The 14,572-nt window shown below is 63.0% G+C and overlaps 1 protein-coding gene across 7 annotated transcripts in view; it reads left to right on the forward strand.

The window, feature by feature from the left end:
- NAV1 (neuron navigator 1) overlaps positions 1–14,572 on the forward strand; it is a 74,350-nt gene that overhangs the window by 53,966 nt on the left and 5,812 nt on the right. Inside the window, exons 7-28 of one of the 7 annotated variants that reach the window (XM_039565204.1) lie at positions 4,694–4,832; positions 5,043–5,340; positions 5,715–6,411; positions 6,513–6,971; positions 7,176–7,217; positions 7,382–7,530; positions 8,141–8,311; positions 8,832–8,884; positions 9,050–9,073; positions 9,163–9,240; positions 9,434–9,517; positions 9,654–9,765; positions 10,361–10,482; positions 10,910–10,918; positions 12,252–12,448; positions 12,535–12,697; positions 12,822–12,996; positions 13,209–13,306; positions 13,428–13,523; positions 13,675–13,834; positions 13,933–14,168; positions 14,267–14,421. In XM_039565204.1, coding sequence (XP_039421138.1) covers positions 4,694–4,832; positions 5,043–5,340; positions 5,715–6,411; positions 6,513–6,971; positions 7,176–7,217; positions 7,382–7,530; positions 8,141–8,311; positions 8,832–8,884; positions 9,050–9,073; positions 9,163–9,240; positions 9,434–9,517; positions 9,654–9,765; positions 10,361–10,482; positions 10,910–10,918; positions 12,252–12,448; positions 12,535–12,697; positions 12,822–12,996; positions 13,209–13,306; positions 13,428–13,523; positions 13,675–13,834; positions 13,933–14,168; positions 14,267–14,421 — 3,717 coding nt within the window. The remainder of the gene's footprint in view (positions 1–4,693; positions 4,833–5,042; positions 5,341–5,714; positions 6,412–6,512; positions 6,972–7,175; positions 7,218–7,381; positions 7,531–8,140; positions 8,312–8,831; positions 8,885–9,049; positions 9,074–9,162; positions 9,241–9,433; positions 9,518–9,653; positions 9,766–10,360; positions 10,483–10,909; positions 10,919–12,251; positions 12,449–12,534; positions 12,698–12,821; positions 12,997–13,208; positions 13,307–13,427; positions 13,524–13,674; positions 13,835–13,932; positions 14,169–14,266; positions 14,422–14,572) is intronic. The other 6 variants (XM_039565205.1, XM_039565206.1, XM_039565208.1 and 3 more) reach the window with 6 other exon arrangements.

The following is a 14,572-nucleotide window of genomic DNA, read 5'->3' on the forward strand; positions in this document are numbered from 1 at the left end:
GAAGTCAGGGAGTGTTGTTATGCTCTGATTCCTGATGTGGATGTGAGGGGGGATGCAGAGCCCCCCCCCCCCCCCCCCCCCATCCATGGGGAGCTCCCAACCCCCTCAATGGGATTTATGAAGCTAATTGTTTTTTCTGCCCCATTAAGTGGAGGAGAGGGGGAGGGTATGAAGAGCCCCGGCTGTGCTTGTGCTTTCGTCACTGCTCATCTCTCAATTCACAGCATGAGGCTGGGGCTGGGAGCACCAGTGCCACAGAGCCCCCTCAATGCCAGTGACCTGCTGATGTGGGGTGTGGGACCCCCTCAGTGGGGGGTGTGGGCCCTGCATTTCCTTCCCTGCCACAGGAGGAAGGGGACAGGGCAGACCAGGACTTGGTTCCATCCAGGGTGGGCTTCAGGCTGGGAGGGGGGATCTGGCTGGACCAGCCTGGCAGGGACATGAGTGTCGGGAGCCCTGGCTTGTGCCACTGGGTCTGGCTGCTACATGGGCAGGTGTCTGTGCTGATGTGAGACAGGTGAAGCAAGGAGAGTTCAAAACCATCCAGCTCCAACAGCAACCTCTGCTTAAAAATGTGCTGGGGGTACTGATCTGTACAGGGCTCAGTGCCTGTGCTGGTGCCCGTGGGTCTGCTGTGACCAGCAGTGATTCTGTGCCATCATCTCCCACCAGGCCCGTGGCTCTGGCAGGGTCGAAGCTGCCTTCCTGAGGGGCTGCAGTGCTGGGCTGTGCCAGGCTGGCTCCCCCGCCACCCTGGATGCCCAGATTTGGGCCCAGTGGAAGCTGCTCTGAGCATTGCCTGAGCTGGCCGTGGTGGGGCTGAGGCAGCTGGCCAGGAGAAGAGGAGAGAAGGGACAGCATCCGGCATCCTGCCAGGCCGGAGGGACCGGAGGGATGCAGTGCTGGACGGGCTGTGCTGCCGCACCCGTCGGCGCACGTGGCTGTGGGGCCGTCACCCCACTGGCTGCACCGCCAGCCTCTGGCCATGAGCTCCTGCCAGGGCTTGGTGGGTGTGGGCATGAGCTGATCAGTGGGGACAGGGATGGTCAGGTATCCCTGTCCTGCCATGCCATGCTGTGCCGTACCATGCCATGCTGGGGCAAGCCCTGTGTGGTGAGTGATGGGGCAGTGGGGAAGGAGCCAAGAGGCGTTGCCGTTGCTTCAAGGAAGGAATTACTTCCCAGCCTGCAGGGACGGGGTATGTCTTGCCAAGGCTGCAGTTAACTCTCTCTGCCCTCCGCAGCCGGGCTGGCGAAGTTGCCCATGGTGCTACCATCCCGGTGAGGACCCTGCCCTGCAGCATGGCTCTTGCTGTGATGCAAGAGAAAGAGAAAAAAAGGACAAAAATAGGGGTTTTGATCGATGAAAGAGAGGGGCAGGCGTGGGTGTCCTTTCTGGGGACGAGCGCCGGGGTTGCTGGGAGCAGCTGTCCCGGCGCCCCACAGTGGGACTCACATCGGGAGGTTGTTCCTTTAGGGAGACAGAACAGGGCGGTTTGGGGGGCACTGGGCCCAGCCTCAGTGCTGAGGAATGGCCTCTGGTATCACACTGTGGGCTGGACTGGGGGTAACTGGTGCTGTGTTTGGGGATGTGAATCGTGGTTTGGAGTCTCTGCGGGTATCTGGGGGGACGCTGGGGGACACCAGGGACAGGGGTGGGGGCCGTGGGCTGGGGTCAGAATGTGGGGACATGGCCGCGGGGCTTGGGGCCGGGGCGGGCGGGCTTGGAGCCGGGACCCCGGGCCCGTCGCGGCGGGGACGAGGAGGGGCCGAAGGACGGCGGAGGGGGGTCCGGTGCCGCTGTCGCTTTAAGGCGCCGGCAGCGGGGCGGTCCCGCCGCCCCCCGCCCCTCTCGCCCGCCCGGCGGGGCCGCGCCGCGCCGCGGGCAGCACGATGCTGCGGGCGGGGAGGCCGCGCCGCGCCCCGCGCCTCGCCAGCAGGTACGGCACGGGCAGGGAACGGGCACCGCACCGGCACCGGGCGGGGGCGCGGCCGGAGCTCGGCCCCGGCAGACAAAGCCCCGTGCCCCGGGGCCGCTCCGCGGGCGGTGCTTTGTCTCGGCCGCGCTGCTGGGGGGGGGGGTGGGGGGGTGGAAAGGGGGTCGGGGCAGCGCGGGCCGCGCCCGGCACCGCGGCATCGGGGCATCGGGGCGGCTCCCGCGGGCCTTCCCATCCTCCGCCCCGGCACCCCCATCCTCCGCCCCGGCCCCCGCCCCCCACCTGCAGTACGGCCGGGCCACCCTCCGCGGGGCTCCCGAGGCTCCGGTGCCCCGGACGTCGGCGCTGACCCCGGGGCTGCCGAGAGGGGAGCTCCGAGCCGGGGCGCGGCCGGGGCGCAGCGGAGGGGAGCATCCCCGCGCACCGCGCGGTGGTCCGGGTCCATCCCCCGCTGCCTCCCGGTGCAGCCGCCTTCCCGGGCCGGGGTTGGGGCCAGGGTGCTCATGTCCGGGACCGTGCCGGGCCATCCCGCACCCGGTGGGTCCCATCCGCCCGCCGGCGCCGCGGAGCGCGGCAGAACGGACACGCTGCCCTTGAGCATCCCCGTCCCCGGGAGCTGCCGCGGGGCTGCCTGCGGGTGGGTTTGGTGCGGGACCGTCTGCAGGAGCTGGGAATGGCCCTGGGTAAGATGGAGGGGATGGAGCACAAAGCAGGGGGTGAGTTTTGTTCCGGAGTGACACTGTGACATGGCTGCCCCCCATGTGTGGGTTCAGGGGGCACTCGAGGTGCCAGGGCTCGGCCATGCTCCAGGAGTTTGTGCTTGCTGAGGGGCTAGTGGTGCTGTGGCTGAGGCTTTCCTTGCTGTGCTGCCTATGGCATATACGTGCCAGTTTGGGGGATCCCTCAGTGCACCAGCCGTGCGCCCCATAAGAGAGTCAGAGACAGCCTCGCAGTGTGCAGCTGGCTCCCCAGCCTCACCCCATGGTTTTAGTGATTTTGCAATGTGACCTTCCATGTTGTCTTTCCTTAGCACGGGGTTGCCGAGGAGGATTTGGAGTCACCTCCTGCCTTGGCTTAGCCTCTAACTCTGTGCCCCTTTCTCTGTGGCTCTCTGGATGCCTGGGGCAGTGGGGGTGTCGTATGCATGGCTGGGAGAGCATTTGGGGTTTCCCTGCACAGCCCCAAAAGCCAAACTCAGACACCCAGCAGCACATGTGGCCCCAGCTGTGTGCCTATAGGACACAGCCCTACAACGCCTGGCCTCACTCCTGGCACTGCCTGCTGCCAGGTGATGCCAGGCTGGGAGAGGAGCTTTGCTCCAGGCTCTGGGGTGGGGATTTCCGTTCCAGTTGGGACTCAGCCTAGGCATAGGGCTGGTGGTGAGACATGGCTTGGAGCTTAGGAGCTCAGCAGCACATCCTGGGTGCATGATCCTATTGAAATCCCTTCCTGGGCAGCAGCACCTGCTGGCTCTGTCTCAGAAGCTGCTGTGGGGACACAGGGGGCTGTGTCCATCCTGGCTCTGGCCAGTGTCTGATGAACTCTTCCCCGATGGAAAGAGCAGGACATGCAGTGCAGGTCTTATGGTGCTGGAGCTGCCTTTGTTGCTCCCTCTTGAGCTTTGGGCATTGGACAGGGATGGTGGTGGCTGTTGCTTTTGCTCTTCCACTGCTGCGAGGGTTCTGGTGTTTGCTGGACTTCTCTTGCACCTCTGTGGCCCCGATGTAGAGAAACAGGCATCTCTTGCAGGCACTGGGGCTGGCTGCAGCTCCCAGCTCTGCTCCCCACTCCTACACCACAGCTTGTCACAGAATCATGGCACGGTTTGGGTTGGAAGGGACCTTAAAATTCATCTTGTGCCACTCCCTGCCAAGGGCAGGGATGCCTTTCACTAGACCAGGTTGCTCCAAGCCCCATCCAACCTGACCCTCAACATTTCAGTGATGGGGCAGCCACAGCTTCTCTGGGCAGCCTGTTCCAGTGTTGTCTCCCCCAGGCTCTCACAGGCCCTTGGAGGCTGCGGGGCCTCACTGGCCTACTCAGCTGCTGACCTGAAAGGGGCTGTGCTCATCCTGCTGGAGGGTGCTCCATGCCCGTCTGTGCCAGATCGCCGTGGGCACAGCCCCACGCTGTGGAGCCAGCCGGGCCCGTGGGGCACCCAAGCAGCTGCTGCCCCAGTATGGTGCTGACTGACGGGCCTGCAGATGGGCTTCTGCACACTCGGCTGAGCCCCGGCATGGAGCAGCCACCTTGGCACAGCAGCAGATCCCAGCCCTGCTGCCTGTGGCTGCTGGGGGCTGGAGAGGGGCAGCAGGGTGCAGTGGGTGTGGACCATCCGAGGAAGGGTGGATGCCGCAGGGCAGCTGGTTTGTTTATTCCAGCAGTCCTGCCCTTTCTGACAATCCCGACCCTCCTGCAGGGTCAGAGCAGGTTGCCGGGGACTTGTTGCCAGCTGTGGTGCTGCCAGCCCTGTGGCGTGGGTGCTGGCTTCCCGTGCTGCGCACGTCCCTCCATCCCCGCCAAAGCTCCACAGAGCCTTCATGGGGAGATGTAGGGTCATTGAGCCTTGTGCGCCAGAGGGACATGAGCCCGTGCCAGGCTGGGCTGGAGCCAGCCATGGGCCCTGCATGCCACGTCCCTGCCATGGGCACTACCAGGAGCAGCTTTTTGCCCTGGCAGCCTCTAGAGCAGGGAGATCCTGCGAGTGGTGGGACCCATTGGGCTGGGCAGGGGTCTGATGCTGTCTCTCCCTCACAGCTGGGATGAGAGCAGCTCCATCAGCAGTGGCCTCAGCGATGCCTCCGACAACCTCAGCTCGGAGGAGTTCAATGCCAGCTCCTCGCTCAACTCCCTGCCCTCCACCCCCACCGCCTCGCGCAGGAACTCGGCCATAGCGGTAGGTGCCAGTGGCACCCGGACCCTTCCCGGCACCGATCCCGGCTTGGTGCCACCACCTCAGTGGGAATGAGGGGAGGGTGGGTGCCAGTGTGAGGAAAAAAGGATGGCACAGGGTGTCTGCTTCATCCTTCTCCCAGCTGGCTGATGCTCTCTGGGGATGGGTTTGGGGTGGGTGCCAGGAGTGCCCCTCACTCCACTCTGCCCCCAGCTGCGCACGGACTCGGAGAAGCGCTCACTGGCGGAGAGCGGACTGAGCTGGTACGGTGAGGGTGACGAGAAGGCGCCCAAGAAGCTGGACTACGACAGCAGCAGCCTCAAGATGGAGCATGGCTCCTCCAAGTGGCGGCGGGAGCCCTCGGAGGGTGGCGAGGAGGGTCCCAAGGGTGGTGAGCTGAAGAAGCCTGTCAGCCTGGGCACCCCGGGCTCCCTCAAGAAGGGCAAGACTCCTCCGGTGGCTGTGACCTCCCCCATCACCCACACGGCCCAGAGCACCCTCAAAGTAGCAGGTAAAAACCAGTTTGGGCAGGGTCCAGCTCCTTTGATGGGGAGAAGGTTGGGTGGTGTCTTTGTGTGCCTTCCCCCAAGCATGGGGGAATAGCCAGTGGGATAGCCAGTGGCTGTGCTCAGACCTGGGAGCTGGGTGTGGGCTGGAAGGGGAGGCAGGGCTGTGTTGCGGAGCGCGGGCAGGTTGGGGTCTGTGCCTGCCCCATGGTCTCATGTCTGCGCACCAGGCTGGGGGGTCATTGAGTGCACCAAGGGTCTGGCATGTCCCTTCTCCATCACATCCCTGCATCTCTGGTGCCCATGTCCTGTCTGGGCTCATTCACTTCCAAATGTCCCCAAAGCCTCCTGGGACACTAACCTGTCCTTTCTTTGCCAGCAGGCAAGCCAGAGACCAAAGTCACCGACAAGAGCAAGCTGTCAGTGAAGAACACGGGCCTGCAGCGCTCCTCTTCCGATGCCGGCCGTGACCGTGCCACTGATGCCAAGAAGCCGCCATCAGGGCTTGCACGCCCCTCGTCCTCCAGCTCCTTTGGCTACAAGAAACCAGCTCCTGCCACTGGCACAGCCACTGTCATGCAGGCTGGGGGCTCGGCCACACTCGGCAAGATCCAGAAGAGCTCTGGCATCCCTGTTAAGCCAGTCAGTGGGAGGAAAACAAGCCTCGATGTCTCCAACGCACCTGAGCCTGGTTTCCTGGCCCCAGGGGCTCGCTCCAACATCCAGTACCGCAGCCTGCCCCGGCCGGCCAAATCCAGCTCCATGAGTGTGACCGGGGGCCGCAGCACAGCCCGGCCGGTCAGCAGCAGCATTGACCCCAGCCTGCTGAGCACCAAGCCAGGCGGCATCTCGGTGTCGCGGCTCAAGGAGCCATCCAAGGTTGGCACTGGCCGTGGCACACCAGCCCCTGTGAATCAGACAGACCGTGAGAAGGAGAAGGCCAAGGCCAAGGCAGTGGCACTTGACTCCGAGTGTGGCACGCTGAAGAGTGCCAGCTCACCTGAGAGCACTCCAAAAGCCCAGGCCAACCTCCCGCCAGCAGCCAAGGTGGCCGAGCTGCCCCCTACACCTCTCAGGTATGGTCCTTCCACCTGCGAGGGCAGCAGGTGCCTGGCACGGCTGTGCCCAGCACCAGTACCTGAGTCTCACCTGTTTCCTTACCCATTTCCCCCTCCAGAGCGGCTGCCAAGACCTACGTGAAGCCTCCCTCACTGGCCAACTTGGACAAGGTCAACTCCAACAGCCTGGACTTGCCCTCCTCCAGTGAGCTGCACACCCCACACACTGCCAAGCTCCAGGACCTGCACCCGGCCGGCGGGCACCTCGCACCTTGCTTCAGCCCCAGCCCTGCCCCCATCCTCAATATCAACTCGGCGAGCTTCTCCCAGGGCCTGGAGCTCATGGGTGGCTTCAGTGTCCCCAAGGAGGGCAGGATGTACCCCAAGCTCTCCAGCCTTCACCGCAGCATGGAGTCCCTGCAGATGCCCATGAGCCTGCCCAGTGCCTTTTCAGGGGGCAGCACCACCACCCCCGCCCCTGCTGCTGCACCCCCTGCCAGCACAGAGGAGGAAGAGGAGGAAGAAGAGGCAGGAGAGCTGGGCTGGAGTGGGAGCCCCCGGCTCACACATCTGGACAGGTATGGCCAGAAGGAGGGCAGGGGGCTGCTGCAGCACCTTCATGGGCTCACATCGCTCCCTGCTGTCCTGCCATGCCCTTTGCCTGCTTCAGAGTCTCTTCCTGCTACATTTCTAGGGAAAAGCTCCCTGTTCCTGCAGCTCAATCCCCATCGTTCCTTCCCTAGTCTGTGCAGGGATGTCACTGATCTTTCCTTCCCTTCCAGTGCCAACCGTGACAGGAACACGCTGCCCAAGAAAGGGTTGAGGTAAAAGAGCCCAAATCACTTTTGGGTGGTGCTGGGGTGGGAAGAGGGGGCACGTGGGGCATTCCAGGGCGGTGCCCCCGAACCAGGGAAGCTGGGCCGCAGTGCGGTGGGCAGGAACTGGACGGTGCTGGTCAATCTTACCGTGCCTGTCTGCGGCTCCCCAGGTACCAGCTCCACTCCCAGGAGGAGGCCAAGGAGCGGCGCCACTCACACGCAGTCAGCGGGCTCCCCGAGTCGGACGAGCAGCAGGAGCTGCCCTCACCCCCCGCCCTCCCCATGGCGCTGGTCGGGAAGGGTCCGCTCACCAGCATTGGTCAGTGCCCTCCGCTGCCGGCCCCTTCCCTCCTGCTCCCTCCTGCTCCCTGTGCTCCCCGCGAGATGTGCTAGTGCTCCCCCGGGCGCTGCTTGTCTCCTTGACACCACCAGCACCTGGTGCTTCTGGTGCTGGATTGGGACCAGGGATGTCCATCACCTCTGCTTCAGGGCATCTCATCCACCTTTGGGTCTCAGGCCACAACTGCTCCTCTGGGGGTGACTGGCAGGGCAAGGAGTAAGCCCTGCCCTGATCTGACCAGGACTTGCATGTTCCTGAAGGGTTTGGGGGGTCCAGGCAGACAGGTTGGGGCAGCACGCTCCACTCCTGCACCTGCAGGTGATGGGTTGTGGCATAGTGGTGCCCACTTGGCCCTGGGGCAATGGATTTGTTTCTCAGCCCTGTGATCACCTTGGTGCTGGTGTCCAGGTCTTCCCAGCATCAACCTGCCTTTTAGCTTTCCCCAGCCCCTCCCTGCTTTGGGACCACAATCCCTGCTTCCTCACTGCATCACAGCTCTCGTGGATCGCTCCCAGTCCTGCTTCCCCGTCCTGATGCCAGGTCCCCAGCGTCACTCTGACCCTGCTTCCTCCCCGCTTTCTCCTTGCAGTGAGCCCCACTGCCACCGCAACCCCGCGGATCACCCGCTCCAACAGCATCCCCACCCACGACTCCACCTTCGAGCTGTACAGCACCTCCCAGATGGGCAGCACCCTCTCCCTGGCTGACAAGCCCAAGGGCATGATCCGCTCGGGCTCTTTCCGGGACCCTGTGGACGATGGTGAGAGTGTGCTGCGCTCCTGCCCAGGCAGAGGAGGCTGCAGGGGGTTGGTGGGGCTCCCTGCACCCTTGTCCCTACTGGTGCTGCCATGGCATTGTTGGATGGGTCAGCGTGTCCCGTTCTTGGTGTCAGAGCAGGGACAACAGCCCCGAGGGGCCTGGTGGACTCTACACTGGCATCAGCCCTGGGTCTGCCCTGACCCCCATGGGTACCCAGTGTCCTTGGGTTGCCGCCAGGGTGCTGTGACACTGCGGAAGAGGGGACCCAAGCAGACAGGGAGGGCAGCAGAGCCCCCAGGTTCCCCAGAGAGGAGGGTGCAGGTGGAGGGTATTCCCTGCCATGTGGCCCAGGGAGGCCACCAGGCATGCACTGAGGAACAGGCAGTGCTGAGCATCTGCCATCCCACTCTATGCCTCCTCCAGGCCGCCTCAGAGCCCTCCACCACTGAGAGCCCTGAGCTGTAGCCCCTGGGTGCTGCTCTCCAGGGCACCCTGACAGCCCGGGTTTTCCTGTGTTGCAGTTCACGGATCGGTGTTGTCCCTGGCCTCCAGCGCGTCCTCCACCTACTCCTCCGTAAGAGCCACCTCTGTGCTGCGCTGCTTTGTGCATGGCTGGGGTCTGGGTGGGACTGGGGGGGCTCTGTGCATGCCTCTGCCTGGCGCTGAGCCTGTCTGTGCCTCGCTGCCCCCCTGACTGCCTGCCTCTGTCTGTCTGTCTCTCTCTGCTCTCATGCTGCAGGCTGAGGAGAAGATGCAGTCTGAGGTGAGCCCACACCCTCTGCTCATGCCTGCCCCTGCCCCCAGTGAGGGCGAGTGCCTGGCCCCTCTCATCCCTCTGCGCTCTCCCCGTAGCAAATCCGCAAGCTGCGCCGTGAGCTGGAGTCCTCGCAGGAGAAGGTGGCCACGCTGACGTCCCAGCTGTCGGCTAACGTGAGTCCCCACGGGAGCCCCTGTGGGACACCCCGCTCCATCCGTGCAGGGCATGGGGCTGGTGCTGGATGTGCCCATAGGAGCCCTGATTTCCCATTCAGCCTTCCACATCGCACACCTGGCAGTGGGTGCTCACCTGCCCATGGGTGTTCGCCCAAATGTGAGGGCTCACCTGTTTCTCCCCTTCTTCCAGGCCAACCTGGTGGCAGCCTTCGAGCAGAGCCTGGTGAGCATGACATCCCGCCTGCGGCACCTGGCTGAGACCGCCGAGGAGAAGGTGGGTGTATCGCAGTGCTCAGTGGGGCTCATGGGGCTGCGGGGTGCTGGACTTGGGCCATTGCCCCAAGGGTGCTCTTGGGGTGGGCTCTGCACCATTGGGATACACTCCATGACTCCCAACTCTGCTCCCCCAGGATACGGAGCTACTGGACCTGCGAGAGACCATTGACTTCCTGAAGAAGAAGAACTCAGAGGCCCAGGCTGTGATCCAGGGTGCTCTGAATGGCACTGATGTCACCCCCAAAGGTAAGGCATGATGCTGCAGCCTTTCCTGAGCTGGGTTGCTCCTGCTGGGACTGGCACAGGGCCCCAGGGCACACCCTCTCATGGGGGAAGTTCATCTGGAGGAAGGGTGCCCTGGGCAGCAATTTTTCCCCACCTGGGATCCTTGAGCATCTGAAACCAGGGATGGACAGCCGGAGCTGTCACCATGGGAGGTCGCAGTGCTGGCATGTAGGGGAATGGGTTGTTTGTCAGCCTTGGGAGACCCCTTTGCCAGGCTGTTTGCCAACAGCCAGTTTTGCCTGCTGATCTTGACTTTGTTCCCGTAAGTGTTGTTTCTAGCCCCAAAACCCCAGTGTGAATGCAAGGAACTGTCAGGGAGATGGCCTGGGACAGCAGCAGGGTGATATGTGCCCTGGGCATCTCTCTGGCAGCGCCCATGTGGTGTCTGAGCCCCATGTCATTGTTACAGGGTGGTTCCAAGAGCTCTGAAGGTATTGGGTGGGAGGAGGCGTTGGGTGTAGGGAGGGGGGGACCAGAGGGTGCTCTGGCACTGGGGGAGTTGCAGGTGGCTGATCCCTCCTTTCCCAATCTCTTCTCCTTCTCTGGCGGACCCCAGAGCTGCGCATCAAGCGGCAGAACTCCTCTGACAGCATCTCCAGCCTCAACAGCATCACCAGCCACTCCAGCATCGGCAGCAGCAAGGACGCTGATGCCAAAAAGAAGAAGAAGAAGAGCTGGGTGGGTTGGATGGGGCACTGGCAGGAGAAGTGGGGGCTTGGGGAGCCACTGGCAGGGTCTGCTCAGGGTCAGCCCCACAAACCAGCTGCTCTTGGTCTGCCTTGGCCTCGTAGTGTTTGTGCCCCCTGTCCCCTGGGGACAGCAGTGGTGAGGAGCTTGTAGCTGCCATGGATTTGTGTCTTGAATTGTTGGCTGGGACTTCTCCAGCCCCTTCAGGAGTTTCCCAGTCCTGGCCCTGCATGCCTGCTTCCTTGTGTATTCCCCCATGTCTCCCTCCTGCGCACGCAGGCTCTGACCGTGTGGAGGGCCGACACCTCGGCCAGGCAGCCCCTTCCCTGCACCAGGCAGCTCTGAGCTGGATGTGTGATTAAGTCTTGCTTTGTTTTGTTTCTCTCCCCCTATGCTGACCTCAACCCTTTTTTTCCAGGTGTATGAGGTAAGTCCCACGCTGTCCCCTCCACCACATGCTGTGCCCAGCCAGGGCCCTTGCTCCATTTCATGGGACGGTGCTCATACAATCCCCATCCCATCCATCCCACTGGCACTAACCCCAGCACAGGCCATCCTGGGTCCCCAGCCAGGCTGTGCTCACCTTGGCTGCTTCCTTTGATGTTAAGGACAAATATGCACCCACAAGGAGGGGGTTGAACTGCCCAGAGGCAGCAGGAAAGGCTCGGATGGGACCTGTCCTGTGGATGGGAACAGTCCCCTGCTTGCCTAGGGAAGGCAGGCACTCTCCTGACTTCTTGTAACTGGATCTTTTGGGATGGGGACCTTGGTGCAGCCCTGCCAGTGGCACTGAGGGCACTGGGGTATGGCACTGCCCATCTCTGCCTCTCCAGTGCTGCCTCGTGGTCTCAAGAGGCTCTGTCCCTGCCAGCACCCACATAGTGCTCCCCTGCTTCCACCATCAGCAGAGCTGGATACCCACTTTGTTTACACTGAAATGCAATGCTTTTGCTTTCGGGGACACCCTAGAGGAGTCTGCTGGTGTCTGTGGGGATTGGGACAGATCCTGCGTATTCTCCATCCCTTCTTCCTCCCACCTTCCCTTGGAGCAGGCCCTGGCACTCCAGAGCACATGTTGTGAGCCCAGGGTGCCCGTCCTGCTGCTCTCCCACCGGCTGGTGGGACCTGGCTCCAGTTTGATCTGTGTGCAGTGTCCATCCCCACCCCGGCCCCAGCCCACTGCTCACCCACCCACTGCTCTGTGTGTGCTGTGTGCATGCTGCATGCTCGGACGAGACACCGGCATGCTCTGTGGAGGGCTGGCTGCCCCTCTACGCTTCCAGCAGGATCCAGGGGGCAGAGGGAGGTGTGGGGCTGGCTCTGCAGTGGCTGGAGCAAGGGACATCCCTGTAAATGCCTCTTGCTGCAATGGCTGTGGTGGAGTCAGTGTGGGGATGGATTAGCCCATTCCAATGGACCGGGGTGCTGGTGCCATGCCTGAACAGCCTGGTGTAGGTGCTGGTGGGGAGCAGGGCTGGGAGACATCCTGACCAGGACATGGGTCCCACTCTTTGGGGCTCTGGTGCCATCCGGGTGAGTGTTGCCCAAAGGGCTGTGCACCCCATCCGTTTGCTGTGCCAGCAGAGCAGGGTCAGGCTGGAGCCTTCCCCAGCATGGTGGTGGTGCTGCCTCTGATGGGTGTGGTTGTACTGGTCCCAGCTCAGACTGTCCTGGGCAGACAGGGCAGGACCAGACCAGGTCTCTGCTTGCGAGGCTGCACTTCAGACTGTCTCTAACAAGAACATTTCCCTCTCCTGTAGCTACGCAGCTCCTTCAATAAGGCCTTCAGCATCAAGAAGGGCCCCAAATCAGCCTCGTCCTACTCAGACATTGAGGAGATTGCCACGCCAGACTCGTCGGCCCCCTCCTCCCCCAAGCTACAGCATGGCTCCACAGAGACCGCCTCACCCTCCATCAAATCCTCCACATCCTCCTCTGTGGGCATCGACACGGCTGAGTACGTGGGGCTGGGGAGGGCCAGTGGCAGGGGCTACAGGCTTCTGCCAGAGACATGTGCGAGACCTGGTCTCTCCCTTGGCCCAGGCTCTTCCAGGCCCACAGCGAGGGCGAGCCTGAGAAGAAGGAGGTGTCAGAGCTGCGGTCAGAGCTGTGGGAGAAGGAGATGAAGCTGACAGACATCCGCCTGGAGGCTCTCAACTCAGCCCACCAGCTGGAGCAGCTGCGGGAGACCATGCACAACATGCAGGTGAGGACCCCTGCCAGCAGCCTGGCTGCTCTCAGTACCAGGGTGCCCACAGTCACTGTGCTGCAGCCCAGGGTGCTGCTGGCGTACAGCTCCTTACCCTGTGCCCTACCTCGTTCTGCCCCAGCTGGAGGTGGATCTCCTGAAGGCCGAGAACGACCGTCTCAAGGTGGCCCCAGGGCCCTCAGCAGTGCCAGGTTCCGTTCCCAGCCATGTCACGAGCACATCGGCCTCCTCTTCACCACGGCGCTCCTTGGGTCTCACCCTTGGCCATGCCTTCAGCCCCAGCCTGGGGGATACAGGTAGGGGTGACAGAGCTGCTGGCAGATGGGGAAGGGCTGGGATAGAGGGAGGATTGTGGGGGGAAAGTGCTGCTGCTCACCTGGAGCGAGCAGGGGATCTGCCGTGCTGCCGGTGCTGCTGTCAGCCACAGCAGGATTTGCCTCTGGCTGGACACAGGAGGCCTGGTGGCTCGGCTCCCCTTGCCAGCACAGCCTCACTGCTCCATCCCCAGACGTGTCCCCCATGGATGCTGTCAGCGCTGGCACCCAGAAGGATGAGCTGACGCTGCGGATTGTGGTGCGCATGCCGCCCCAGCACATCATTAAGGGGGTAAGTGTGGGCTGTCTGGGGACCCTGACCTGTCACCATGTCATGGCCCTGGCCAAGGGGCAGAGGATGCCTCCTGGGGCTGTGGTGCTCCAACACTGCACACCTCTGCCTTGGCTCCTAGGACCTCAAGCAGCAGGAGTTTTTCTTGGGCTGGACCAAGGTGAGCGGGAAGGTGGACTGGAAGATGCTGGATGAGGCTGTCTGCCAGGTGTTCAAGGTAGGAGCATGAAGAACACTCTTTAGAGAGCCATCCTTCCACACTACTCCACCAGGCCTGCTATTCCCTGGCCCAGGTCCTCCCCAGCTTTCTGGAAGCTGCTTTCTGCCAGCCCTCAGGAGCACTGACAGCCTTGTCCTTCTCCTTGTAGGATTACATCACCAAGATGGATCCTGCATCCACGCTGGGGCTCAGCACCGAGTCCGTCTATGGCTACAGCATCAGCCACATCAAGCGGGTGCTGGACACGGAGCCGCCGGAGCTGCCACTGTGCCGCCGGGGCCTGACCAGCATCGTCGTGACGCTCAAAGGTCAGTGTGGCATAGGGGCTCCATGGCTGTGCCATGTCCCTGCTGTCTCAGGGTATTGCAGGGTGTGAGTGGGACCCTCAGCCCTTCCCTGCCCGCAGGCTTGAAAGAGAAGTGCGTGGACAGCCTGGTGTTTGAAACGCTCATCCCCAAGCCCATGATGCAGCACTACATCAGCCTCCTGCTGAAGCACCGCCGCCTCATCCTCTCGGGGCCCAGTGGCACCGGCAAGACCTACCTGACCAACCGCCTTGCCGAGTACCTGGTGGAGCGCTCGGGTCGGGACGTCACCGAGGGCATCGTCAGCACCTTCAACATGCACCAGCAGTCCTGTAAGGTGAGGGCACGCAGCAGTATCCCTGTGGGCACTGGTGCCGTGGTCCCCTTGGTTGTCATGCCATGGCCCCACGTGACACCCGGCCTTGTTTGTTCCAGGATCTACAGCTGTACCTGTCCAACCTGGCCAACCAGATCGACCGGGAGACGGGCACGGCGGACGTGCCGCTGGTGATCCTCCTGGACGACCTCAGCGAGGCGGGCTCCATCAGCGAACTCGTCAATGGCGCACTCACCTGCAAGTACCACAAATGGTGAGAGTCCCTCTGCACCCCTCCAGCACAGCCCCGTGGCACACACTTGCTCCCTGCTGCTCCCAGCGAGGTCGCGGGGCTGTGGGGATGAGGCTGCACATCTGCTGTGCCCAGATCAGCTCTGCCTCGGGCTGACTCAGAGGCTTTTTCT

This window comes from Corvus cornix, chromosome 26, assembly GCF_000738735.6.
Source record: "Corvus cornix cornix isolate S_Up_H32 chromosome 26, ASM73873v5, whole genome shotgun sequence".
In the NCBI taxonomy this organism is placed as follows: domain Eukaryota; kingdom Metazoa; phylum Chordata; class Aves; order Passeriformes; family Corvidae; genus Corvus; species Corvus cornix.